We start from the raw sequence: 26849 nt of genomic DNA, 5'->3' as shown, positions 1-26849 counted from the left end.
AGACTTCACTTTCTTCCATGGGGTACCTGGATGGCTCAGTCGGTTAAGCGTCTGACATCAGCTCAGAGCATGACAGCTCAGAGCCTGAAGCCTGCTTTGGATTCTGTGCCCTCCTCTCTCTCTGCCCCTCCCCCATTCATGCTCTCTCTGTCTCTCAAAATTAAATAAACATTTAATAAATTTTTTTAATAAAAAAGGAGACTTCACTTTCTTCTATATTTAATAGATCACCACCACTGCAAAATATTACACATTCTACTAGGAAGTGAACCACGTAATGAAAATCCATGAATAATATAAAAATATAAAGAATAGTCTCAGGTAGCGTTACTTCCAAAAAGCAGTTTGCTACCATGAACGAAACCAAAGTTTCCAAATACAGTGATAAGGCTCACAGCCAGGCCACTGTATCAAAATTAGTTTTCTTGAGCAGAGACACCTACTCTTACTAACAGGGTTCCTTAGGCATGGCCTATTGTCAGAGATTCAATCCCCATTCAACCGGATGAGTGAGCAGTATCAATAGACAACTCTCAAATGTGTGAAGCCCCATGGGACATTAGGAATTAATTTTATTACAAAAATATAGGCACTTTGTGTAAAAAAAAAAATAACATATTCATAGGCACTGTGGCCGGGAGCATGGTAATTTATATTCACTCTTGTTTCTGTGTCCTAAGCCTTAAGTAGTCAGCATTGTGTCTGCCAATATAACAGAAGACAACAGCATAGTTTTAAACTGAGACTTTGGATCTGCTCTCAGATTCAACACTTTCTAGCTGTGTCAAGGTGGGCGATTTACTAATCTCTCAATGCCTCAGTTTTTCCATCTCTAGATAAGAATAACATAATACCTACTTTTTGGTCTATTAGCAATTTCAAATAGTCTTTGAAGAATAAGCCTCAAAACCACATTACCTTAAATGTTTTTGTATGTATTTGAATATCCTTTTTGGATATTTGTTTTAGAAAGCTAGTAACAAAACATGAACAAAGGACTAGAATCATCGACATTTATTCTCTGGATCTTCTTTTGGTACATGAATACATTTTAAAACCTAACTATTGCAAGGCAAGAGTTTAACATGATAACAGAGGAAAACAATAACAACCAACCAACCAAGAAAAACGAAAGAAGAACTTCGGAATAAAATAATTTTGTGTCATATTCCAATATCTCTACTTGCTATTTGAGGGTTCTGGGGCAAGGAGTTTATCTGCTCTTTTATTTATTTATTATTATTTTTTTATTATCTTTTAATGTTTATTTTTGAGAGAGAGAGAGATAGGACATGAGTAGGGGAGGGGCAGAGAGAGAGGGAGACACAGAATCTGAAGCAGGCTCCAGGCTCTGAGCTGTCAGCACAAAGCCCAGTGCGGAGCTGGAACCCACAAACTGTAAGATCATGACCTGAGCCGACATTTGACGCTTAACTGACTGAGCCACTCAGGCGCCTCTATATGCTCGTTTAAAGAAAAAATCTGCCACATCTCAAGTGGGTGTATTTTATAAAGCCTTACATAACCCAAGTAGACCCTCCTTGAAATTAGCGCCTGTAATTTAATAATTAAATACAGAAAAATAATCAAAACGAATAGCATCCTTCCTTGGTACATCTTTCTTGGTCCTCAGGAAACATTCTAAAATTAAATGCTGCAGCTCTGCTGTGCTCAGTAAGCAAAAAGCAGCTTGGTATTATTCTGATAGCTCTAAACCTTAATTTTTTTCATATAAAGTGATATATATATATATATATATATATATATATATATATATATAAGATCAACCATTTAGGATTGTCATCTAAATGTAATAATAAATCAGCATAAAGCACTTAAGATGCTCTTGGGCACGTGCCATGTAAAATAAATGAAATAATAAACTAATAGAAGGAAGTGCTGGTTTGAGGTTTAATGGATTTTTATTATCTTAATTTGCCCTCCTCTTTGTTAGTCCAGAAAACCAGGAAAGTCACTACATCTTCCCGAATCAAACCTGCAGTTTCTGTGTTTTAGCTCTTTTGCTATAATTGTTCAGAATCAGGCAAACGTGACAAATCACTGCTTTTAAAATGTGAGCATTTAGGGGCGCCTGGGTGGCTCAGTCAGTTGAGCGACCGACTTGGGCTCAGGCTATGATCTCACGGTTTGTGAGTTCAAGCCCCGTGTTGGGATCTGTGCTGACAGCTCAGAGCCTGGAGCCTGCTTCCCATTCTGTGTCTCCCTCTCTCTCTCTGCCCCTCCCCCACTCATGTTCTGTCTCTCTCTGTCTCAGAAATAAATAAACATTAAAAAAATTTTTTTTAAATAAAATAAAATGTGAGCATTTATTTATAAACAAATATCTTCTTTTAAAAAAATAAAAGTCTAGGGGCGCCTGGGTGGCGCAGTCGGTTAAGCGTCCGACTTCAGCCAGGTCACGATCTCGCGGTCCGTGAGTTCGAGCCCCGCGTCGGGCTCTGGGCTGATGGCTCAGAGCCTGGAGCCTGTTTCTGATTCTGTGTCTCCCTCTCTCTCTGCCCCTCCCCCGTTCATGCTCTGTCTCTCTCTGTCCCAAAAATAAATAAACGTTGAAAAAAAAAATTAAAAAAAAAAATAAAAGTCTATTATTGGAATCATCATAAATTCCTCAGTTTTGAAAGTTTTCTACGAGATGACATCATCCCATTTATTACTTAAGTTTTACTGTTGATGTAAACTTCTCTTTCAAACTTCTTTACGCTGTTGGTGGAAGCAAATTTCCCCTGCCTTACATTTCGGTCATTACATACAATGTACAGTGTTATAAAACTCAAACTTCTTTAAAGCCAAAATTGAGCTGTTTCAGTTTTCCAATTCATGGAGCTAATTATTCTGCAATGCCTTTTCTCATTACCCTTGTCTCCTTATTTTCTTGTTAGTAAAAGATTTCCAAATATCTTTTAAATTCTATGTTGTCTAAAATATCTGTAAGTGCATACTGTTCTCAATATATACATTTTCCTTATTTCGTGATTCAGTAGAACATTTCCAAATTTAAGTATTTTATTTTCTACTGCTGTCATGTAGCAGCATTAGAATTGGTTTTTGAAGATTGTGACCTTTAAATAGAATGAGATCACTTATATGCACATCAATGGAAACGCTAATAAAAAAAAAAGTTGGGTTGGACTTAACTGAATAAGTGTTCAAAAATCAAATTGGCTATACGCTCGGAGACACACAGACCACACGATGTTGAAAATTTTGAGAACTGCTTTTTCATTTTTTTTTTTCTTAAGGAGCAGCCACAGACTATTTAGGGAGATAACATAGAGAATCTGCAAAGAATTCAGACTGAGGGAGCTGCTGAGATATTGTTGCCAAGTTGGCATGAATTCAAAACACATTTCTATATGCCTTTCATTATTATATCTGACCATCTGGGTCCTTTGTTTTTAAGTCCTAGTTAATTCTAAAGAAATAACACTAGTGTTCATCCAAGTAGATTCGAAGTGAATGAAAATAAATGTCATCGCTCTATCATTAATGTATTCTGGTGGTTTCAGGATGGAGATTTTCTCATATTCAGCAAATGTTCACTGTGCACCCACTTTATATGAGGCTCCGCCCCAGGTGTTTGGGTGAAGATGCTACTGCAACATGCGAAAATCCTTCCACTAGAGGCTAATCTTCTAACAAAGGATATAAGAAAATAGAGAAATAAATATGTTAAATGTACAATGTTTGACAGTGTTCAGTGTTGTAGGAAAATGAAGAAGGAAAATGGTTATGTATTTGGGAGGGGCACATGTAGTTTTAAATCTTATGATGAAGAAATGAGAATCTGTTCTTTGAATAAAGATTTAAAGGAGATGAGGGAGATAGCTTTGCACATATTTGGAGAGAGAACATCTCAGATAGGCAAAACAGGTAGTGCAAATGTCCTGAGGTATTAAATTGTTCCTGTTTTAAAGGAATTTATATAAAATCCAGTGAGGAGGAGCAGGAGAGCAGAGGAGGAGTGAGGGCAGACTAGAATAGTAGAAAATACATTCTCATATGTCTATTATAGAAAATTAGGGGAGAAATACATCAACTGTGACAGGTATCACCTCACCACTTGAAATAGTCAGATCATTGAAGTTTCAATTTAGGATATGGTACTGCAAATGGTCCATTCACAAATTCTAAATGTTGTGATAGATACAAGATACTATTTTTTTGACAATATCGAGATTGGATCCTCAGTGCATTTATGAGAAACCTGTAAGAAGCTATTCAAATTTATGTGTTTAATTATGATAAAATGTAACTAAGTAAACTCATAAGTATCTATGTAAGTACTATGTGAGTACTTCTCAAACTTTTACATGGCTCCCTTGTAGGGCAGAGCAATTCTCGGAGTATCAAGGTGTAAAAGCCAAGCCCCATCATGAAAAGGAAGTTACTACATAGTTCAACAATAATTAACACATAGTGAACATGATGTTAATAATACAGAATTATCAAAGGCATTTTATTATTCAGTTTGGTGGTAAATTTTCAAAACTGTTCTCTGGTTGTAGCATGATAAGAGGAAAATGGCTGCCTTTGTGTTGACAGGAAAAGGGAAGAGAAGCAGAAATACTGGTTGACATGTTCCTTCCATTCCTTGCTAACTGCCCTGGCATTTATGCAGTTGTGGGAGGCAGAACAGATACAACAGACACAATAACTCTAGGAGCAGGACAGCATTCTGGATGGTGGCCAGGCTTGGCAGGGAAACAAATCACATCTTGTGTCCTCCACTCGTACCTCATGGTAGAAGGAAATCCATTTAGAGTTGGAAAAGACATCAGAGTTATATTTTCTCACTTTATAGTTGAGAAAAGTGAGGCTCTAAGAAAATAAAGGTGATAGGATAGGCTGATGGTGTATCTCATATATTCCCACCTTCTCTTTTCACATATATTCTAGAAATTTTGTATGAAATCATGCTGGTTGCTAAAGTGTGACTAACAGCCACTGTCTTTAAACATCACTGGAATACCTACATGTCAGGCACAGAGCTAAGTATTTTATACACACTTTAGAATTTAACCCTTTTAACAGCTCAATAAGGCCAGTATTCCTCTTGTTTGACAGCTGAACAAATGGAGGCTAATCATTTGTACAAGAACTGCTAATATGTGGCAGATGTGGGATTTGAACTCAGTTCAGTTGAACTCCTAAGACCACATTTTCTCTGTTATACTTTCCAGATGCTTTCTTTAATGGCAAAGGTTGAATTTGGTTCTGGAAGGACAATTATAGCTTACAATAAAAGGGTGTTTATATCATTGCTAACAATTCTATCAGTGTCAATATCCTTGTTAAAGACACTTAAAATATTACATTAGGCAGCAGCACTACCAAATGTAAGTTATGAATTCCCAGGTTTCTTATTAAAGGAATGAAGCAACTCACTAATCTAAATGTAAAGGGTAACCTTTATATTAGTAGAATATTAGTAGAATCCACAGTACAGAGTACCAAGTACAAAGATAAGGGAAGCTTAGGGAACTATGAAATACAACTCAGCCTTGAGCCAAGGATCATCTACTAACAGGAAATGTAAAGAGAAAATCCTACACTCATAGGCACTGATACACCAAGAGCCCATATAGAGCAATAAATATGCATGCCGTGTTTTTTTTTCCTTTGGCTAACCTCAGCTATACCTATTCTTTCTATTCTGCAACTGAAATCGCTTGCCTACTAAACATTTCCATATGGAACAAAGACTGAGCAAGGAAAAGGAAGAAACTCATCCCACTGACCCTAAAAAGGGCAGGGCTAACTTTGACACCAGTTTTCAGACAGTCCCTGGTAGGGATGCCGATTGTGCAGAAAGGTGTGTTTGTTGACCAACGTGTTCAGTAAATGTCCTTTCATAGCTAAAGCATGCTATATAAAAGCAGCCATTTACTCTGAAGAGTTGTCCCCTAAAACCATAAAGTCCATGTAGTCCGTCTTGGGTGGGGTGGTGGTTGGTAGGTTTCCATAGAGGTCAGGGATAATATCAGGGAAGTGTCATCCTCTGAAAGAGACTGGTGAAAGTCATCACAGTCAATAAGTTGCCATTTCAGTCCTACCTCATCCTAGTAGACTGTAATATGGAGGACCTGTATCTAGTCGATCAAGATCATTCTGATGTAACCAATTGCACTGTGATATGTCAGGGATGACATCACAGTGTTTGCTGTCATTGAGACCATAGGGAAACGTGTGAATAAAAAGCTGCTAATACATACCCATTACTGTTCAAGGGAGACAATATTATGGTTTTAAATATCTCATGCATTTTGGTATGATATATTCCTACTATGATAGAAAAATCCATTTAGAGATTCCCAAAATGGGTTGTAATTCTAGGCACCCAGCTGAACTATGGACCCCCAAACTTCCTTTACAAAATAGGCTTTGCTAGGAGAGAGTGACTGAAACAACAGATGGTTTACTCTTTTTTCACAGGAAGGCAAAGATCAACAGCTTTTCAGTTATATTTTTCTTACAGATTCTAATAGCACTGTAGATGCCCCCCACAATGAAATCCCTATCAATTGCATTTAAGTGCAATTATAAACCTCCCATTGTAAAAGAATAAATTAAGACTTTCATTAAATGAATTATTTTATTGGAGTCTGATCCATGTTTTGGTGAAATTAGAAAATTAAATTCAAGAGCCTATAAAACTAAAGCCCACCCTCTAGACCCTCTTTGAATCCATTGAGACATTAGCTCCTCCGTTTCAGACTTTGATGTGAACAAGTGTCAGTCAATTATAGCCTACTAAGTATTATGGATAGACTTGCATATTATATGAATCTTAATGGTACAGAAGTACAGGTCAGTGATATGGATGAGAAATTCATAGCTCACATCAGAATAAAAAAAGAAAAGACAGATTTCAATAGAAAAGAAAATGTCTTACTTGGTTAAGAATGTCTTGTTTCTGTGCATGCAAGGAAAGAAAGAATACATGTGTTAATGTAAGGTAATTTATACTCATTATCTCATATTGCTGACAAACTAAAAGGCCAATTTTACAGATTGATTTTAAAACATACCCTAGATCCATGGGTCTCAAAATGTGGTCCTGAAACAGCATCATTATCATAAACTGTGAAACTGATAGAAATATACATTTTTGAGCCTTACCCCAGAAACACAGAAACTGAGAGGGTAGGGGAACAGGCAGAAACCTGTGTTTTAAGAAGACCCACAGGTGATTCTGATACAAGCTAAAATTTGAGAATCACTTACTAGGTCAATCTTTGAGTGTAATAAGCAAATAGTTCTAACTGATAGGAGATAAATATAATGAACAACACATATAAGATTTTTAAAACCATCCAGAGAAAATTATGAAAATATAACAGCATTATAAATATATATTAGATTATGAATACTTATTTCTCACTCCTAATGTTTCCATCTTTTGGAATAACATGTTTGACTAGCCCATTGCAATGCCTTTAAAGAAAAATATCTTCCCATACATATAGTACTACTTATTTTTTCCCATGTTTTTAAACATCAGTGGAACAATATAGAATTGAATTTGAAATCCAGGAGGGAAAAAGATACACACACACACACACACACACACACACACAATTACTTATTCTATAATATTCTATGTATATTTTACATATATATAAAATGCAATGCCAAACTGGTTCTTTCTCATATTATCAAATTCCATTACTTTCATGAATCATTTATATCTGAGATATGCTGACTATATTCACTGTGAGTCTTCTCACTGAGTTTGGATGGCTACTAAAAACTAGCTATGATCATACTCTTAACATTATATCATTCATGTAAGATTAGTTGGAGACTAATAAGAATCTCTTACCTTATTAGGTATGAGTTAGTAGTAATTACATGCATGGGAATATGCCATACTCATTACATAAGAGATGCCATTCAATGTACGTGACATACCTTTCTTTTCCCCTTATTCTCATCTCCCAAAACCTTCCTTTTCATTCTATGGCCAGTCAACAAAGTGAAGAAGAAAGGGCATTAATCTTAATCTGGGATTCCAGATAATTAGGTTTTAATTACGGCTCTTATCATGAAACTAGCTTGTGAATCTTGAGAACGTAATTTTAGTTTTCTTATAATGACTTTATCTAAAAACTTGATAATCTTATCTGTTAAGGAAACTTAAGACCTTTTTAAAATTTTTGCTCTTAGGGAATCTTTAGTGCCATTGTTTAGAATAATATATTTTTTTGATTTGGTTATTTTTTTTTCAAAGAGTGATTGTTACATGATCTTTAAAAGACACAAATTAAAAATAATTGATTCATCTGTATATTGCAGTTAGTATTTATTCTCCATTAGATTCATCCATATATTGCAATTAGTATTTCTTCTCCATTAAAATACACTTAAACAGGTCACATATTCATTATATTAAGCCTTTATACAAAGATTTAGAATTCAGTAATTAAAAGAGTGATAAGAAATACAGTGCACCTACCATATAAGCAGCTTTAAAAGAGGAGAAGCAAGTAAGAGATATTTAGGCTGTTCTTTCTTTGTTTCTTTGCAAATATCTTTTATATGGATGACATAAGCAATGTTCATTTTAGAAAACAAAGGATTAATTATTTATTCTAAAAGTAGTGTAGATGAAATATTTTTTTCTAAATTTTCTTGTATAAGGGGGCATCAATTAAGTAGTCATCTGTGGCAAAGAACTTTAGGATTAACCTGTCCAGTCAATAGAGAGTGATAACTTCCCATGTGAATTCTGCATACTGTTATAGTAACCTTTCAGAAACTGGATGAAGTCATGTTCTGAAGAGAACCTCAAGGCTTTAAAGATTTCTTTTTCAACATTAAATATTCCTAATTACCTCCTATTGGCTTTTGTAAAATACATACTAGTGTTTAAGAGTCATATAAACTTTATTTATTTTTTTTCCTGAAGGGAAAAGACCTATCAGTGTTAGATTAGGAGTAGTTTTGCTTTTAAATTAGAATTACTTTGGGGTCATAATGAGATCTAACTTTTTGTTTTTCAACAATTCATTATTTTAATAATGCATTTCAAGAGCAGATCTGCACATTTATGGAGAATTATTACATTACTGAGTAGGCTGACATCATATGGGTGTCTAAGAATGAATCTAGTAATTACCTCAATAAATCCAGTATACAGTGACTGATAATCCTCATGAAAAATATAATAGTAAGACTAAGTCTGGAGAGTCTTTTAAATAAGAAATCATTGAAGCAAAAAGGCTATTTTGCAAACAAAATTACATTCCAACTTAATTTATAGCTACCAGCTATCTTCAGGGAGAAAAACAAACCTAGTTTTATCTATGTATATAGATTAGATGACATGGACATTTTCAAGCGTGGTCAGAAATGTAAATATTAATGACACTTTTGGGCCTTACAGCAATTCTGTACAGTTGTCATCTTAGCTTTCCCACTCTGCTTTTATGGTCTTTGAGATTTTCAGTTCTACAAACTTTTCTGCCAACATTTTCTTCCTCATACCATAACATCCAGGAAAATAAAATCTGAGGGAAATGTACGCTGGATACCTGCTTTTGCTCCTAGGACAGGAAAATGGGAATGGCTTTAAACTGCCTTATTTTCCCCATCATTGGTAGGCTGTAAATATTAACTTACTTGAAAAAGAAAACAAATCTTAAAGACCTTTACAAGCTACAGTAACGTATCAGAATATAGACAAAATGAGAAAATATGACATGAAAAAAAGCTATGGGAAATACTGAAAGGAAATTATAAAACAATGTGAATTAAGGTTAGAATATATAGATCTGGTTTTGACTAAAACGCAAATTCTATAAATCCCTAAGAAAAGTAATATTGAAGGAAAACTAGGAACTGTGCTCTTGTAAACATTCAAAACTGTAATGACAATGATAACAAAACACAAATCGCAGTTAAATCAGCAAACAAATCTATCTAGCTGGCTAAATAATTCATCCAGGGGAAAGGGCCTTTTCCAAAGGGTAATTTGTTTTATCTCCCATACAACACAACTATCATTCAGAGAAACTGCAAAAGAACTCACAGCAAAGGTGCCCAAACATTTAAATGTAGCATCACTCAGGTAGCATTAAAAGGAAGGTTATTTAACAAGTAATTAGGAAAGGAAAGACATTCATTCAAGCAAGGTGTCCAAAAGCAATCGACAGGACATGAAGTTTTTACAAGGAAGGAATTTCAGGGACTTGTCAGCTTACTGGTAGCAGGTTAAAACAAGATAGGGTGAAGAAATTCCTCTTTTTTACCCAAAGTGGCTTTTTAAAATTACTAAAGAAAGAAAATCTTTCTTTAGTCAATGGAATCATTCTCTGAGAGGAGTAACTCACCTGCCCCCAACGAATTTTGATCTGGGGTTAAAACCTGTAGGTCACAGAGTGAGCGGCAAGCACACTTTGTCTTCCCTTCTATCTAATCCTGACCTGATCCTACCTGAGCAAGCCAATTCAGAATTGCAGTATCTTTAACATCTAGGGAAAGAACCTAAGACCATATTAGAGATGACCTATACTCCTTCAAGCACCCAATATAGAAATGTTATTTTCATCTGCAAACGTTTTTTGAATGAAAAAAGTAGTACACTATTTTACATATTTTCCAAAACAGCATTTCATTATGAATTTTATTTCATTTATGGTATGGTATATGGTACATATATTTCCAAGGACTCTTCATTAAGAAACCCCTTCTCCAATCATATATATGAAACTGATATAAATGAAAAAGAAGTTTTACCCCTTCAGGATTATACTTTGCAAGCACACCATTACCATGGAATTCTTCAAGAACATCCTTTAATTTCTTTGTGGAATCTATAAAGAAATAGAGAACACACAAATTGTTTATAGATGCCTATTGTGGTTAAATAACCCAGTTCAGAAACAAAGACCCATTAAAATATAATCACCAACACATATTCAGTTTTAAAATGAACATGTGAAACGTTCTTTATCATTTTCGAAAGGCTATTTGGTTGAAAAAAGCAATCACACACAAAAAAGGGACAGAAATACTGTTTTCCAAGTGTATTGCCCAAGAATAAGGCCATTACCTATGTACTACATAAATTAATGAGCAAACATATAAAAAAGTAGCATCTCTTCTCTTTATTTTGATAGCATAACATCTAAATGAATGAAATAAGCTTAGTTTAAAAAGAAAATATAGGAGGTGCCTGAGTGGCTCAGTCGGTTACGCCTCCAACTTTTCATTTTGGTTCAGGTTATGATCTCAAGGTCATGAGATCAAGTTCCGTGCTGAGCTTAGGGCCTGCTTGGGATTCTCTCTCTCCCTCTCTTTCTTCCCCTCCCCCATTTGTGCACACACTCACTCTGTCTCTCTCTCTCAAAATAAATAAATAAACATTTAAAAAAGGAAAAAAAAAAGTAAACATAGGCATTTGTTATTGAACTTTATAATTAACACAGTACATTTTACATATTTTACTCCATTAGCAAAGAATAACCCTGCTGGACAAATAAACACAATGAAATGTGTAGTTAAGCCTCAGTGGTGAATCCAGTCAGAGGCAAGGTACACATTGTAGTATTTTGCAGATGGTTTTATAAGGAATTTTCTAAATATACACAAAGAACAAACTAAAGCTTAATTCAATTAAGAAACCAAGTTTTGGGAAAAAAAATTAAGAAACAAAGTTGAGGAAGTATCTCTCTACTTGCCAGAAGGGATGCTGCCCCATTGAGGAAGCATTCAATGAAAAGCTACTTACAGCTCCAAATTTAAAAAAACACACGAAAAAAGTTTAGGGGCACCTGGGTGGCTCAGTTGGTTTAGTGTCCGACTTTGGCTCAGGTCATGCTCTCACAGTCCCTGAGTTTGAGCCCCTCATCAGGCTCTCTGTCAGCACAGAGACTGCTTCAGATCTTCTTCCTCCCTCTCTCTCTCTGCCCCTCCCTCACTGGTTCTCTTTCTCTCTTTCTCTCAGAATAAATAAACTTAAAAAAAAAGTTTAGGTGCACCTGGCAGGGCTCAATCAGTTAAACATCCGACTCTTGGTTTCAGCTGAGGCCATGACCTCAAGGTTTATGAGATGGAGCCCATGTTGGGTTGGGCTCCATACTGACAGTGCGGAGTCTGCTTGGGATTCTTTCTTTCCCTCTCTCTCTTCCACTCCCCAGCTTACTCTCTGTCTCTCTCAAAATAAATAAAAGGTTTTTAAATAAACCTTTTTAAAAAGGTTTAGATATGTTACCAAAATAATTTTGAATTGCTTTTTCAATTTTTAAATATTTTGAAATATTTTTAGGATGTTCATCAAACTAAGATTGTGACAAAAGAATCCTGAGTTAATATGGAAATAATGTCATGAAAGAAAATAAATGTTAGAAAAATATAAATAAGTAGAATATAAATATATGCAATCAATCTACTAATACAATGCTCTCATAGTTATCAAAATATAATTTTGATAAAGCAATCTAAGACTTACAATAGAGAAAACTTAACTTAGAGAAAACTAACCATTAATACTGATAAGCCATCTAAACATTCAATCAAGTTTGATTAATAGTGATAAAACAAGGCTGAAACTGAAATGTGGGAAATAAGCAGAAGCTGTTTAGTTTTCCACTAGGGAAGAGGGTATGGTCCTAGCATTTGAATATCATCCTCCTTTCATTTCCCCAAGATTCAGTGATGTTTGTAACATAAAATAATTCCCAGTTCCAAAAATACTAATTTACAAATGAGCTTTTGAGGCATCCTGCCAGAAAATTAATTCTTAGATCCCCATCAAGTGAATCATGTCTATATTTTGTGAATTATACTTTCATTTAGAGTGTGCAATTTTGTTTATGTTGTAAGTTCTGTGAGGTTTTTTGTGTGACTGTATTGTTTTTATATTATTAAAAATTCCACATAACATAGATTCTATTTTGACCATTTTAAACTATACAAATCAGTGGGTTTTTAAAATGTATTCACACTGCGGTGCAACCATCACCCTACATAATTCCAAAATATTTTCATCACCCCAAAAACAACCTCCATATTCTGGACATTCCATAAAAATGGAATTATATAATTTGTTGTCTTTGTTTGGCTTCTTTTACTTCAAGGTTCACATATGCTATAGTATGTGCCTGTACTTTATTCCTTTTTATAGCTAAAAAATATTCCATTTTATGGATATACCACATTTTGTTTATCCAGTCATCGTCTCATGTACATTTGAGTTGTTTCCATGTTTCAGTTATTATGAAGAATGCCACTATGAACAAACATTCAAGCATACATGATTTTGTGCAAATACATATTTTAATTCTCAGGGGTATACACTGAAGAGGAGAACTGCTAGGTCATACGGAAACTCCATGTGGAACATTTGGTGGAACTGCCAAACAGATTTTCACAGGGCTATCCTACTTCACATTCCTATCGATAATGTATAAGAATTCTAATTTCTCTACATCTTTGCTATACTTTCTTAGTTTTTTTTTAATTATTATCAGAGCTACCTTAAAGGGAATGAAATGCTTTTGATTTGTATTTCATTAGTTATTTGTTAATGAATAATGATGTTCAACAATTTTCATTTTTAAAAAAAATTTAAAAATGTTTATTTATTTTTGAGAGAGACAGACAGAGAGAGTGTGAGTGGGGAAGGAGCAAAGAGAGAGGAAGACACAGAATTTGAAGCAGGCTCCAGGCTCCGAGCTGTCAGCACAGAGCCCTATGTGAGGCTCGAACTCATAGACTGCAAGATTGTGACCTGAGCCAAAGTCAGATGCTTAACAGACAGAGCCCCCCAGGTGCCCCTGAACATCTTTTCAAATGCTTATTGGCCATATGTATATCTTTTTTGAAGAGATGTCTATTCAAGTCTTTTGACTATTTTTTAACTGGGTTGTTTATCTTTTTGCTGTTGAGATTGGTGTGTGTGTGTGTGTGTGTGTGTGTGTGTGTGTGTGGTGTAACATGTTTGAAGACTGTTACACTTTCCTATATATTTCTTTTTCAGTATATATTTTGCTACCACTTTCTGTACTGTGATCAGAGTTAATTTGTTACGTCTTGCTTCCTGCTAGATTGTAGGTTGCTCTGGGGAAGAAAATGTACATTTTATTTTTACATAGCACTCAAATTTATTACAAAGATGAAGTAATGAAATTGCAATAAATATTGTGATTCAATTGATCAAAGCTATTTCTTAATTAAAACAAATTACAGTAATTACTTTGACATTTACCTTGGCAGAAACTTAAAGCTACTTTAGAGACCAGGTTCTATATTAAAGAGAGAGATGAGGGGCACCCGGGTGGCTCAGTCAGTTAAGTGTCTGACTTTTCATTGTAGCTCAGGTCATGATCTCCCAGTTAATGAGTCTGAGCCCAGCACTGGCTTCTCCACTGACAGTGCAGAGTCTGCTTGGGGTTCTCATTTTCTCTCTCTTTCTCTCTGCTCCTCTGCCACTAGTGTCGTCTCCCTTTCTCTCTATCTCTCTCCCTTTCTCTCAAAATAAATGAATAAACTTTAAAAAAAACTAAAGAGAGACATGAAGCTGAATCTTTTGTCCCAAATCCTTCTTTGTCAATAATAAGGCATTAGTGTAACTTAGCAGAAAACTTTTACATCTTCTAATTTATAGATGTAGATGCAGATACTTCTGTATACAACTACATAGACGTACACATTTCTAGATTCACAAATTTTGGAATAAGATATCCCAAGGACTCTGGCTATTTTAACCATATCTGAGCCCCATGATAAAATGAAAGGGGGAGGAGAAAATTTGCTTTCTTATACCTAGGCTTTCCGAAGAACGTTAAAGACATTGCCTAAAGATAGGCTTTTCATTTCAGGTTTCCATAGGAGTAAACCCCCCCCCCCCCGACACACACACACACGCGCGCGCGCACACACACACACACACACACACACACACACCAACACTCAGTAATCACTTATGAATGCTCCAGAGAGGGCAATAGTCCTTAAAATTATTCATGTCATTTTTTAGGATTTTCTTGGTCATAGTTTATATTAGAATAATCTTAGTGGGAGACCACTAGGAATAAATTTAACAAATTAAGAGGCAAAATCTCTGTGTTTCAATGATGATCCTTCTCAGGGACAATTTAACAAGCACTGATTCATATTTAGATCAATCACCATTCACTCCATTTACCCCCTTTTCAATGGTCAAATTTCATTTTTAATCTTGATATCTAAGGTATATTCATGATCCAATCTCCACTTCACAATCTTGTTTAGGAACTGGAACATTATCTTGTTGTTCTATTCTAGTCCCAATAGCCTCTCTTGGGCCCAGTCTCTTGACCACTGAGGCCTTGACTTACCCAGCCAATATTCTATACATTAAGATTCTGGTATGAAACATCAAAGGGTTCCAGATATCCTGACTTGGTCCCCTAACCTTTAATCAGAATTGCCTTATATGAACAGTCTACATATCTATGTGGATTCCCAAACTGCAGTAGATTGTAAAGATCCTGCTGTTGTGTTCTACCGACCTTCAAAGGCGAAACGTCACTTACTTATTTTATAATTCTGCTGCTTTTCTGGATTTGCTCCTATTACTTGTCACCATAAACATTCCTACCTTTCTAATTCTGTCAACTCTAAATCACATCTGTTCAAACAGCACTGGGGTGGTGGAGAGGAGAAAGGACACATAACTTAATCTGACCTACTCTCTAGTATAAGACAGACATAAAGTAAGTGATGCCTGGGTGAATAGATGGTTAGTGAAAGACATAATCTCAATCACATTTCAGCTAATATTGGAGCTTCAAATAAGAGAGCACAGTGACAGATTCTGGGCTGAGCAATACTGAGAAATCTAGGTAGGCAGGCAGCCAGGCAGGCAGCTGTGAACTGGGAGATCAGTTCACAGGTAATACATATCTGTAATGAAACAAAGGTCTGGCATCAAAGAAGCCTGGCAACTGAAGTGTAGGGCAGCCAGGTTCAAACAGCTGATTTTATCCTTGGATCAGGGATCAGGACAGATGCTTAGTACCAAATACAGGGTCTCTTAGAAAGCAAAGGAGGGTCATGACATGAAATACATGGCTAATTCCAGAGGCACTGATGCTTGACTCAGCTAATAGGGCAGGAGACTTGGAGAAGAACAGTAGACGCAAATCACTGCCCTATATCCATTTTACCAGGAAGTAATATCCTGGTAAAACCATATCCATTTTACTAGGAAGCAATTTAATATTACTAACCACAACAAAGACTATGTGATTTTAGATTACTTGCTCTACCACCATCAGAATCACCTAAGCACTAAGGTGCTACTGAACCAAAAACGGGGAGGGATCATTTTGTTCAGCAAATGCTTTGGTTATATGCAAGGACAGAGGAAATGTATATGGGGACTGATGATCTACTTAAGTGTCTGCTACATCTTGAATGAACTTCCTTTGTGATTTCACAGTCTCTTTGACTCTTCATTCCAAAAAACTCAACACACACTTCTCAGATTAATCACAAAGGTCTCATGGAATTATGGAAACATTTAAAGAGAGAGAGTTTTAGATTTGAGTCCTGGCTCCAGAATTCATGGTTGAATATCCTTGGGCATATTTTTAATGTCTCCTTGGCTCAGTTTTCTAATATGGAAAATAGGAATAATGATACAAACCTTGTAGTACTGTATGTAGCAGAGTGTCTGGTGCGCAATAAATTCCTGTTCCTTTGTTGCACCATAAATATGACTTCAAAAATATCATTACTTTCAACAGTTTCCTGTTGTGTTTGGATTGAAGCACAAACTCCTCCTTTTGGCATAATAGTTATGTCACAATATGATCCATACCCTACCTACCAACAGCTATTTTTCATGCCTTCCTTATTATAGTTAATATTCATTGTAAGATATCCCATGATTTTAGAGCCCCTCCTTTGCTCATGATGTTCTCTTTGCCTGGGATTCTCTTCAATATCAAATGAAGTTCAAACATAATGCATGCCATAGTTTACCTGTCACCTTATTCATAAAACCTCTCAAGACTTCCTTCAACAACAGTAGATAGCAACTAACCTTCTATGGAATACCCTATAATAACTTTCTTAGAATCTACACCTGATTTATGCATTGAGTACAATTAACACTGTTAATCAACATTTGCATGGGTAGATTGTTTTAGAGATTGCAAAGTGCTGTATCTTTTTTTTAAGCATTGTATCTTATTCTTTCATTTAAGACTCACAAACGCATGAAGACATCAAGGTTAAAGTAACCATTACTTATTCAAAATCATACAACCCAAAGGGGTTTAAGTAGTGATCCAAACTTTGGTGTATGACCCAAGTCTGTTTTCCTTATTTTGTAAAAGCAAAGCAAAACATAACAAATAAATAGAAGTTTCCATCATAGCCAAGGCATCAACTTGGCAGTCCATGGTTTTCTTTAATTTAGTTCACTGAAGTTCATTACCTATTTTTCTAGCACATGGAAACATTCTATTTCTTTGTTACCAACTTAAATTAACAGGTGAAGAATACAATATACATATATATGAAATATAAAAAACAAAAAAAACGGTCATATGGATATTTTTAAAGTGTTTTCTGGCATATTTATTTTTGTTTAGTATTATATTTCTCTTTGATAATGGAATTAGAATATATATACAATTCTTTTTGAAAACCTTAAAACATATGTAAATTTGACATAATGTATGTATTTCATATAATTATTATGAGACATTCTTAAACATTAAAATTGCCTGTGTGCATTAAGAAGGGAAAGTCACAGCAAATGCAGAGAACTACTGAAGTAAAATCCTAAAAATGTTTTGCAAAGAACACATTCTCATTATACCTCCTAAGAAAATCTTTTTTTGTTTGTTTCAAGGTAAATATACTTTAAAGATCAAGGCCGATAGTTTTACTATCCAAACAGTAGTCCTAGGCCTTCTCACTCCCATGAAAAGATTATCATATTCCACTGTTAACACCAAGACTATCCAACTTACAAAGCACATTTGTTATTTTTAAAACTACCAAATTCTGAAATAACCAACTGTAGATTAATCATCTAGTCCTTTATGTGCCTGAGTAGACAACACCATGGGCCCCTGTTTCAGTGAGGACATTGGGTTTCCAGGAATAATGCAGCTCTGACAATGTGAGAGAGGCTCCTAATGCCTGTAATCTGAATTTGGGACCATGGAAAAGTCATCTGTTGGCTTTCCCAACTCAGTGCTTCAAAAGTTTTCTTCAAAGTCTAAGCCTCCCCACGTGGTATTTTCCCCTTATAACAAAGGTTATCTGTGGCCTAGAAATCTTTTTATGCACTCAATCTAAATCATCTTTGCAGTGGCTATTTTAATCCTGTAGGAAATAAGGTTTGTAGCTTCAACTGTTTAAATGAAAATTTTCTAGTCTAAATACTGAGCTAGCATTAATGCACATATAACATATTACTATTCAGTACAAAGTTAAATGTGAAAATTAAAGTCTCCCTTAACTATATAGTATTTCAAATAAGCAAAATAACCCAAACAGCTTTGTGTCTAACCCAGTGATACTCAAACTGGGATCCATCTTAGAATCATGTGGGTAGTTTTTAAAATATACTGATACCTGGGCTTAAAACACAGTGATGATGATTGAATCCACTAGAGTGGATCCCACTAGACATAACTTTTAAAATTCTCCTCACATGATTTTTATATGCACCTAAGGTTGAATTAACCACTGTTCTTATCCTTAAAGAGATGCATAAAGAAATTGAGAATTAATCAGCAAAATTTTTGCTGCTACGTCTTCCTACCTGGGTCCCTGTTTCACTGAGAACATTGCATTTCCAGGAGGGAAAAAAAAAATCTCTGATGACGCAAAGAGGTTGACAGAGCCTTTAATCTGAATTTATATATATTTAGCCTGATTGTAAAGATTATATATAATCTTTAATAAGTATATATTTAGTCTAGCTGTTGCTCAGGGGACTTCTATTAGGGAAAAAAACTTATTAGAGCATTTTACTTAAAAACTGATTTAACTGCATCTGAGGTCACGATAGCAAAAAATAGTATTTTAGAAATAGAGAAGATCCAGAAATTGCTATTGCTATTAATGTAAATCCCAAGGTAATATAAAAAAAAATGTCCTATTTAAGTTGTGGTCAGCAGCAGTAAATAAACACCTACAACATTATAGAATAAAATATTTGGAGAGCCAGTCACCCCAACATTAAAGTTCATATCTACTTGGGGAGAATTATAACAAATGTACAAACAGATTGAAAAAAAAACCTGAAACTATTGTTAAAAATATTAAGTCACACTGTAGCAGTTTATATGCTAAGTGAATTGTATATAGCTGGAGTTTTAAAAACATCCCAAAGATACTCTGATGGTACAGCTACATTAGGAAGAATTGTTTTTAAAAGCTAGTAAGTAGTTCTGAGAGCAAGTTCCCTTTCTACATATTTCTACTAAGCTCTCGAGATCTTTGTAACTTGAGAAGATAATGGTCATACTATCTTAGACAAAACTATTACACACAGTATAATAATCATTTCTATTTATCTGGAAAGACAATTATTTAATTTCAAGATAACTGTTGATGTGAGGCTATGGAGAAAATTCCCTTTCTCCTTTTGATATTCATTATTTGATGATAATACTCTTAAATAACCAATCCTTAAAACTATTTTCTGCATTTGCTATTTTTTTCCCTTATTCATCTATTCATATTTAACTTTTTGAGGTGTACACTTGTTCAATGCCTTGGACAAAATATTTATAAGAGTGATTCCTTGGATAGACAACATATCTGGTAATCTGTCCTCCAACTGGATACTGTCTGAAATGCCCATGAAATGATCTGCATATCATAGAGATATTCTCACATGGAAAATTCATTAAGAAAAATATACATTTGCATTTGAGCCACTGTTCTATAAAATAACTAAGGATTGATACTGAAAATATAATTTTAATTAAGAATTGTAATTGAGAAGGAAAGGCCAAGATGGCAGAACAGCACGGAAGTTTTTTTTTTTTTTTTTTCATTTCTTGTCCCTGAAATGTAGCCAGATCAATACCAGACCATCTTGCACACCTAGAAAACGGATTTGAGGATTAAGACAACAATCTTCACAACCTGAACCACAGAACTCTGCAGGTAAGCAGAACAGAGAGGTGAACTGGGGGAGAGAGAAGCTGCAGAGGGCAGGGAGCTATTTTTGCTTGTGGAGAGAGGACGAAGATGGGGGAGAAATACAGGAAAAGCACCCCCCCCTTTCAAAAACAGCTGGAGAGAAAAATCAAAAGTGGCAACAGCCACAAGTGTCTGAACAAAAAAGGGAGAAAGGAGAAAGGAGAGGATTTAAATACTATTAAGACTTTACAGGGGCGCCTGGGTGGCGCAGTCGGTTAAGCGTCCGACTTCAGCCAGGTCACGATCTCGCGGTCCGTGAGTTCGAGCCCCGCGTCAGGCTCTGGGCTGATGGCTCAGAGCCTGGAGCCTGTTTCCGATTCTGTGTCTCCCTCTCTCTCTGCCCTTCCCCCGTTCATGCTCTGTCTCTCTCTGTCCCAAAAATAAATAAACGTTGAAAAAAAAAATTAAAAAAAAAAAAGACTTTACAAACAGAGGGAGTGCAGAGTCTGAAAGTCTGTAGCTCGATACCTGGAGGTGCTCTGGTGGGAAAGATAAATTCCAAGAAGCAAAGAGCAAGGTCCAAGGGCTCCATGGGCCACTCAAGGAGTGGCAGTTCCCCTGCTGGGAAGACATTTGAGACAGGCTGTGAGGCCTCCCCACAGGCAAATGTCCCAGTGGACCCAGAAAAAAACCAGATTTGCTGGTGTTGAAATAAGGATGTAAAGGGTGAAGCCTGGTACCAAATGTGTTGTGATTTACCATAATCACTGAAACGCTGCCTCTACACGATCACACAAACTTTTTCTGTGGCAGGCTGGCACCCAACCACAGTCTCTGGGAATTGGCAACACCATGATCTTGTGAACACCCCTGGGGGCAGGCTGGCACCTGGCCATTGCTCAGCAAGACCCTCCCCCAGAGGGTCTGAGTGGGTCAAAGCCACAGTTCCTCAGAAATGGGGGATTGGGAAACACAGCCTCATCTGAGATAAAACTCAGGATGGAGGTGATGCCTGGCAGCCTGACACTTGTTCATAAATAGTGTAAAAGCAGGGAGAGGATGAAAGCCAGACACAAAGGAGGGGGACTTGATTCCTGGTGGGGGAGGACATGGAGTTCCAATACTAGAGACTGGGTAAGCTGAAAGATGCCATTTTCACCCCTCCCATGCATGCATATACATGCCTACATGTGCCACAACAACCCACCCCAGTAAGCTAAGCAGCACGATCTAGTGGAGAACAGAGTCCTTACACTAAGCCCTACCCAAATGGGCCAACCACACTCTTAAGAAACACAACTAGTCCCTCCACCTGCTTAGTTTACAGACTATGAAGTGCTTCTTAGTTTGACTTCTAAGGGATACCAGATGTCATTTCAATCATATTTTATTCTGTTTGCTGGTCCCTTCATTCATTTTTTTTTCTTTTTCTTTTCTTATTATTGAATAAAGAGGAAAAAAATCATTTGCCATTTTTATTAAAAATATTTTTAACTTTTTTCTACTATATTTTTTTTACTTTTTGTAATTTTTTTTTAAAATTCTATTTTACAACATTTCATTTTATTCTGTCATTCTATTCATTTTTCAAACTTTCAAATGTTTTCCTCCCCCCCCTTTTTTTCCTTTTCTTATCTTTTCCTTTTTTCCCTTATCTATCAAGGTTCAATCAACCACAAGACCAAAACACACCTAGGTTCTAGCATATTTTATTTTATTTCTTTGTGTTGTTTTTAACTTTTTAATTTTTTTTTTTACTTTATTAATTCCTTTTCTTCCATCCAAATGACAAAATGAATGAATTCACCCCAAAAGAAAGACAGGAAGAAATGACAGCCAGGGACTTACTCAACACAGATACAAGCAAGATGTCAGAATAAAACTTCAGAATCATGATAGTAAGAATAATAGCTGGGGTTCAAAATAGATTAGAATCCCTTTCTGTGGAGATAAAAGAAGTAAAAACTAGTCAGGATGAAATAAAAAATTCTATAACTGAGCTGCAATCTGGAATGAATGCCACGGCGGTAAGGATGGATGAGGCAGAGCAGTGAATCAGCGATACAGAAAACAAACTTATGGAGATTAATGAAGCAGAAAAAAAGAGGGAGACTAAGGCAAAAGAGCACGACATAAGAATTAAAGAACTCAGCGACTCATTAAAAAGGAACAACATCAGAATCATAGGAGTCCCAGAGAGGAAGAGAGAGAAATAGGGGTAGAAGAGTTATGTGAACAAATCATAGCGGAAAACTTTCCTAACCCGGGGAAAGACACAGACATCAAAATCCAGGAAGCACAGAAAACTCCCATTAGATTCAACAAAAACTTTCCACCAAACAGGCATATCATAGTCAAATTCACAAACTACTCAGGCAAGGAGAGAATCATGAAAGTAGCAAGGGAAAAAACTCCTTAACCTACAAGGGAAGACAGATCAGGTTCATAGCAGACCTATCCACAGAAACTTGGCAGGCCAGAAAGGAGCAGCAGGATATATTCAACATGCTGAATTGTAAAAATATGCAGCCAAGAATTCTTTATCCAGCAAGGCTGTTATTCAAAATAGAAGGAGAGATTTAAAAAGTTTCCTCAGGGGCGCCTGGGTGGCGCAGTCGGTTAAGCGTCCGACTTCAGCCAGGTCACGATCTCGCGGTCCGTGAGTTCGAGCCCCGCGTCAGGCTTTGGGCTGATGGCTCAGAGCCTGGAGCCTGTTTCCGATTCTGTGTCTCCCTCTCTCTCTGCCCCTCCCCCGTTCATGCTCTGTCTCTCTCTGTCCCAAAAATAAATAAAAACGTTGAAAAAAAAAATTAAAAAAAAAAATAAATAAATAAAAAATAAAAAGTTTCCTCAAACAAAAATTAAAGGAGTTTATGACCATGAAACCAGCCCTGCAAGAAATTTTAAGGGGGACACTCTGAGGAGAGAAAAAAACAAAAAAACAAAAACAAACCAAAAAGACCAAAGCAACAAAGCCTAGAAAGGACCAGAGAACACCACCAGAAACTCCAATTCTACAGGCAACATAATGGCAATAAATTCCATTTTTCAGTACCCACTCTAAATGTTAATGGAGTAAATGCTCCAATCAAAAGACAGAGGGTAAAGGAACAGATGAGAAAACAAGATCCATCTATATGCTGTTTACAAGAGACCCATTCTAAGCCTAAAGTCACCTTCAGATGGAAAATAAGGGGATGGAGAACCATCTATCATGCTAATGGTTGCCTAAAGAAAGCTGAAGTAGCCATACTTATATCAAACAATCTAGATTTTAAAATAAAGACTGTAACAAGAGATGAAGAAGAGCATTATATCATAATTAAGGGGTCTATCCACCGAGAAGACCTAACAATTGTAAACATTTATGATCCAAACGTGAGAGAATCCAAACATATAAATCAATGAATCACAACATAAAGAAACTCATTGATCATAATACCATAATAGTAGGGGACTCCAACACCGCACTTACAGCAATGGGCAGAAAATCAACACGGAAACTATGGCTTTGAATGACACACTGGACTAGATGGACTTAATAGGTATATTTAGAACATTTCATGCTAAAGAAACAGAATACACATTTATCTAGAGTGAAAATGGAACATTCTCTAGGATAGATCACATACTGGGACACAAATCAGCCCTCAACAAGTACAAAAAGACCATGATCATATGGTGCATATTTTCAGACCAAATGATATGAAACCCGAAATCAACCACAAGAAAAAATTTGGAAAGATAACAAATACTTGGAAACTACAGAATATGCTACTAAAGAATGATTGGACTAACCCATGAAGATAAAGAGGAAATTAAAAACTACAAGGAAGCCAATGAAATGATAACACCACAGCCAAAAACCTCTGGGACACAGCAAAGGCAGTCCGAAGAGGAGGTACATAGCAATCCATGCCTTCCTAAAGAAGGAAGAAAGGTCTCCAATACACACCCTAACCTTACATCTAAAGAGCTGGAAAAAAAAACAGCAAAGAAAAACCAAAACTGGCAGAAGACAGGAAATAATAAATATTAGAACAGAAATCAATGCTATTGAAAAAGAACAAAACAAACAAATGAACAAATAAACAAACAAAACCCAACAGAACAGATCAATGAAACCAGGAGATGGTTCTTTGAAAGAATTAACAAAATTGATAAACCTCTAGCCAGTTTGATCAAAAACAAAAAGGAAAGAACCCAAATAAATAAAATCAAGAATGAAAAAGGAGAGAGCACAACCAACACTGCAGAAATACAAACAATAAGAGAATATTATGAGCAATTATACGCCAATAAAATGGGGATTCTGGAAGAAATGGACAAATTCCTAGAAACATATAAACCACAAAAACTGAAAAATAAAGAAATAGAAAATTTGAACAGACCCATATCTAGTAAAGAAATCAAATTGGTAATAAAAAATCTCCCAAAAAACAAGAGTCCAGGGCCGGATCATTTGCAGGGGAATTCTACCAAACATATAAGGAAGAGTTAACACCTATTCTCTTGAAGTTGTTACAAAAAAATAGAAATGGAAGGAAAACTTCCAAACTCTTTCTATGAAGCCACTATTACCTTGATTACAAAACCAGACAAAGATCCCACTAAAAAGAGGAACTACAGACCAATTTCCCTGACGACTGTGGATGTAAAAATCCTCAACAAGATGTAGCTAACCAGATCCAACAATACAATAAAAGAATTATTCACCACGACCAATTGGGATTTATACCTAGGATGCAAATCTTGTTCGATATCCACAAAACAATCAGTGTGATACATCACAATAATAAAAGAAAGGACAAGAACCACATGATACTCTCAATAGATGCAGAGAAAGCATTTGACAAAATACGGCACACTTTCTTTATAAAAACCCTCAAGAAAGTAGGGATAGAAAGATCAGAACTCAAGATCATAAAAGGCATATATGAAAGTTTCACAGCTAATATCATCCTCAATAGGAACAAACTAAGAACTTTCCCCATAAGGTCAGGAACATGACAGGGATGTCCACTCTCACCACTGTTATTCAACATAGTATTGGAAGTCTTAGCCTCAGCAATCAGACAACACATAAGAGTAAAAGGCATCCAAATTGGCCAGGAGGAAGTCAAACTTTCACTTGTCACAGATGGCATGATACTCTATATGGAAAACCCAAAAGATTACCAAAAAACTGCTAGAACTGATCCATGAATTCAGCCAAGTCACAGAATATAAAATCAACGCACAGAAATCGGTTGCATTCCTATACACCAATAATGAAGCAACAAGAGGTGAAACCAAGGAATCGATCCCATTTACAATTGTACCAAAACCCCCAAAATACCTAGGAATACACATAACCCAAGAGGTGAAAATCTATACACTGAAAACTATAGAAACTTTATGAAAGAAATTGAAAAAGATTGGAAAAAGATTCCATGCTCCTGGACTGGAAGAGTAAACATTGTCAAATTGTCAATAATACCCAAAGCAATCTATATATTCAATGCAATCTCTATCAAAATAACGCCAGCATTCTTCATAGAGCTAGAACAAATAATCCTAAAATTTGTATGGAACCAGAAAAGACCATGAATACCTAAAGCAATCCTGAAAAAGAAAACTAAAACTGGAGGCATCACAATCCCAGATGTCAAGACATATTACAAAGCTGTAATCATCAAGACAGTATGGTACTGGCACAAAAACAGACACTCAGATCAGTGGAACAGAATAGAGAGCCCAGAAACAGACCTGCAAACATATGGTCAATGAATCTTTGACAAAGCAGGAAAAAATATCCAATGAGTAAAACAGCCTCTTCAGCAAATGGTGCTGGGAAGACAGGACAGCGACATGCAGAAGAATGAACCTGGACCACTTTCTTACACCATACACAAAAATAAATTCAAAATGGATGAAAGACCTAAATGTAATACAGGAAGGTGTCAAAATCCTTGAGGAGAAAGCAGGCAAAAACTTCCTTGACCTTGGCCGCAGCAACTTCTTACTCGACACATCTCTGTAAGGGAAACAAAAGCAAAACTGAACTACTGGGACCTCATCAAAATAAAAGCTTCTGCACAGTGAAAGAAACAACCAGCAAAACTAAAAGGCAACCAACAGAATGGGAGAAGATATTTGCAAAGGACATATCAGATAAAGGGTTAGTATCCAAAACCTATAGAGAACTTATCAAACTCAACACTGAAAAAACAAATAATCCAGTGAAGAAACGGGCAAAAGACATGAATAGACACTTCTCCAAAGAAGAAATCCAGATGGCTAACAGACACATGAAACAATGTTCATCATCACTCATCATCCAGGAAATACAAATCAAAACCACCATGAGATACCACCTCACAATTGTCAGAATGGCTAACATTAACAACTTAGGCAACAAGAGATGTTGGCGAGGGTGTGGAGAAAGAGGATCTCTTTTGCACTGCTGGCAGGAATGCAAACTGGTGCAGCCACTCTGGAAAACAGCATGGAGTTTTCTCAAAAAATTAAAAACACAACTGCCATATGACCCAGCAATTGCACTACTAGGTATTTATTCAAGAGATACAGCTATGCTGTTTCAAAGGGGTACATGCACCCCAGTGTTTATAGCAGGGCTATTGACAATAGCCAAAGTATGGAAAGAGCCCAAACGTCCATTTTAGGATGAATGGATAAAGATATGGTGTATATATACATATACATATATATATGTGTGTGTGTGTGTG

The 26849-nt window shown here is 36.0% G+C and overlaps 1 protein-coding gene across 11 annotated transcripts in view; it reads right to left on the bottom strand.

The window, feature by feature from the left end:
- Window positions 1-26849, bottom strand: part of DGKB (diacylglycerol kinase beta) — a 792867-nt gene that overhangs the window by 566206 nt on the left and 199812 nt on the right. For 5 of the 11 annotated variants that reach the window (XM_086695070.1, XM_025929941.2, XM_025929942.2 and 2 more), the window contains exons 3-4: window positions 10759-10835; window positions 6914-6934 (exon numbers count right to left, since the gene is read on the bottom strand). The exons of 1 other annotated variant lie outside the window; for it this stretch is intronic. In XM_086695070.1, coding sequence (XP_086551196.1) covers window positions 6914-6934; window positions 10759-10835 — 98 coding nt within the window. The remainder of the gene's footprint in view (window positions 1-6913; window positions 6935-10758; window positions 10836-26849) is intronic. 5 more of the 11 variants (XM_025929944.2, XM_025929945.2, XM_025929947.2 and 2 more) reach the window with 3 other exon arrangements.

Source organism: Puma concolor, chromosome A2 (assembly GCF_028749965.1).
Source record: "Puma concolor isolate L17-30 chromosome A2, mPumCon1.1.hap2, whole genome shotgun sequence".
Classification (NCBI taxonomy): domain Eukaryota; kingdom Metazoa; phylum Chordata; class Mammalia; order Carnivora; family Felidae; genus Puma; species Puma concolor.
This window is presented reverse-complemented; position numbering and strand designations above follow the sequence as displayed.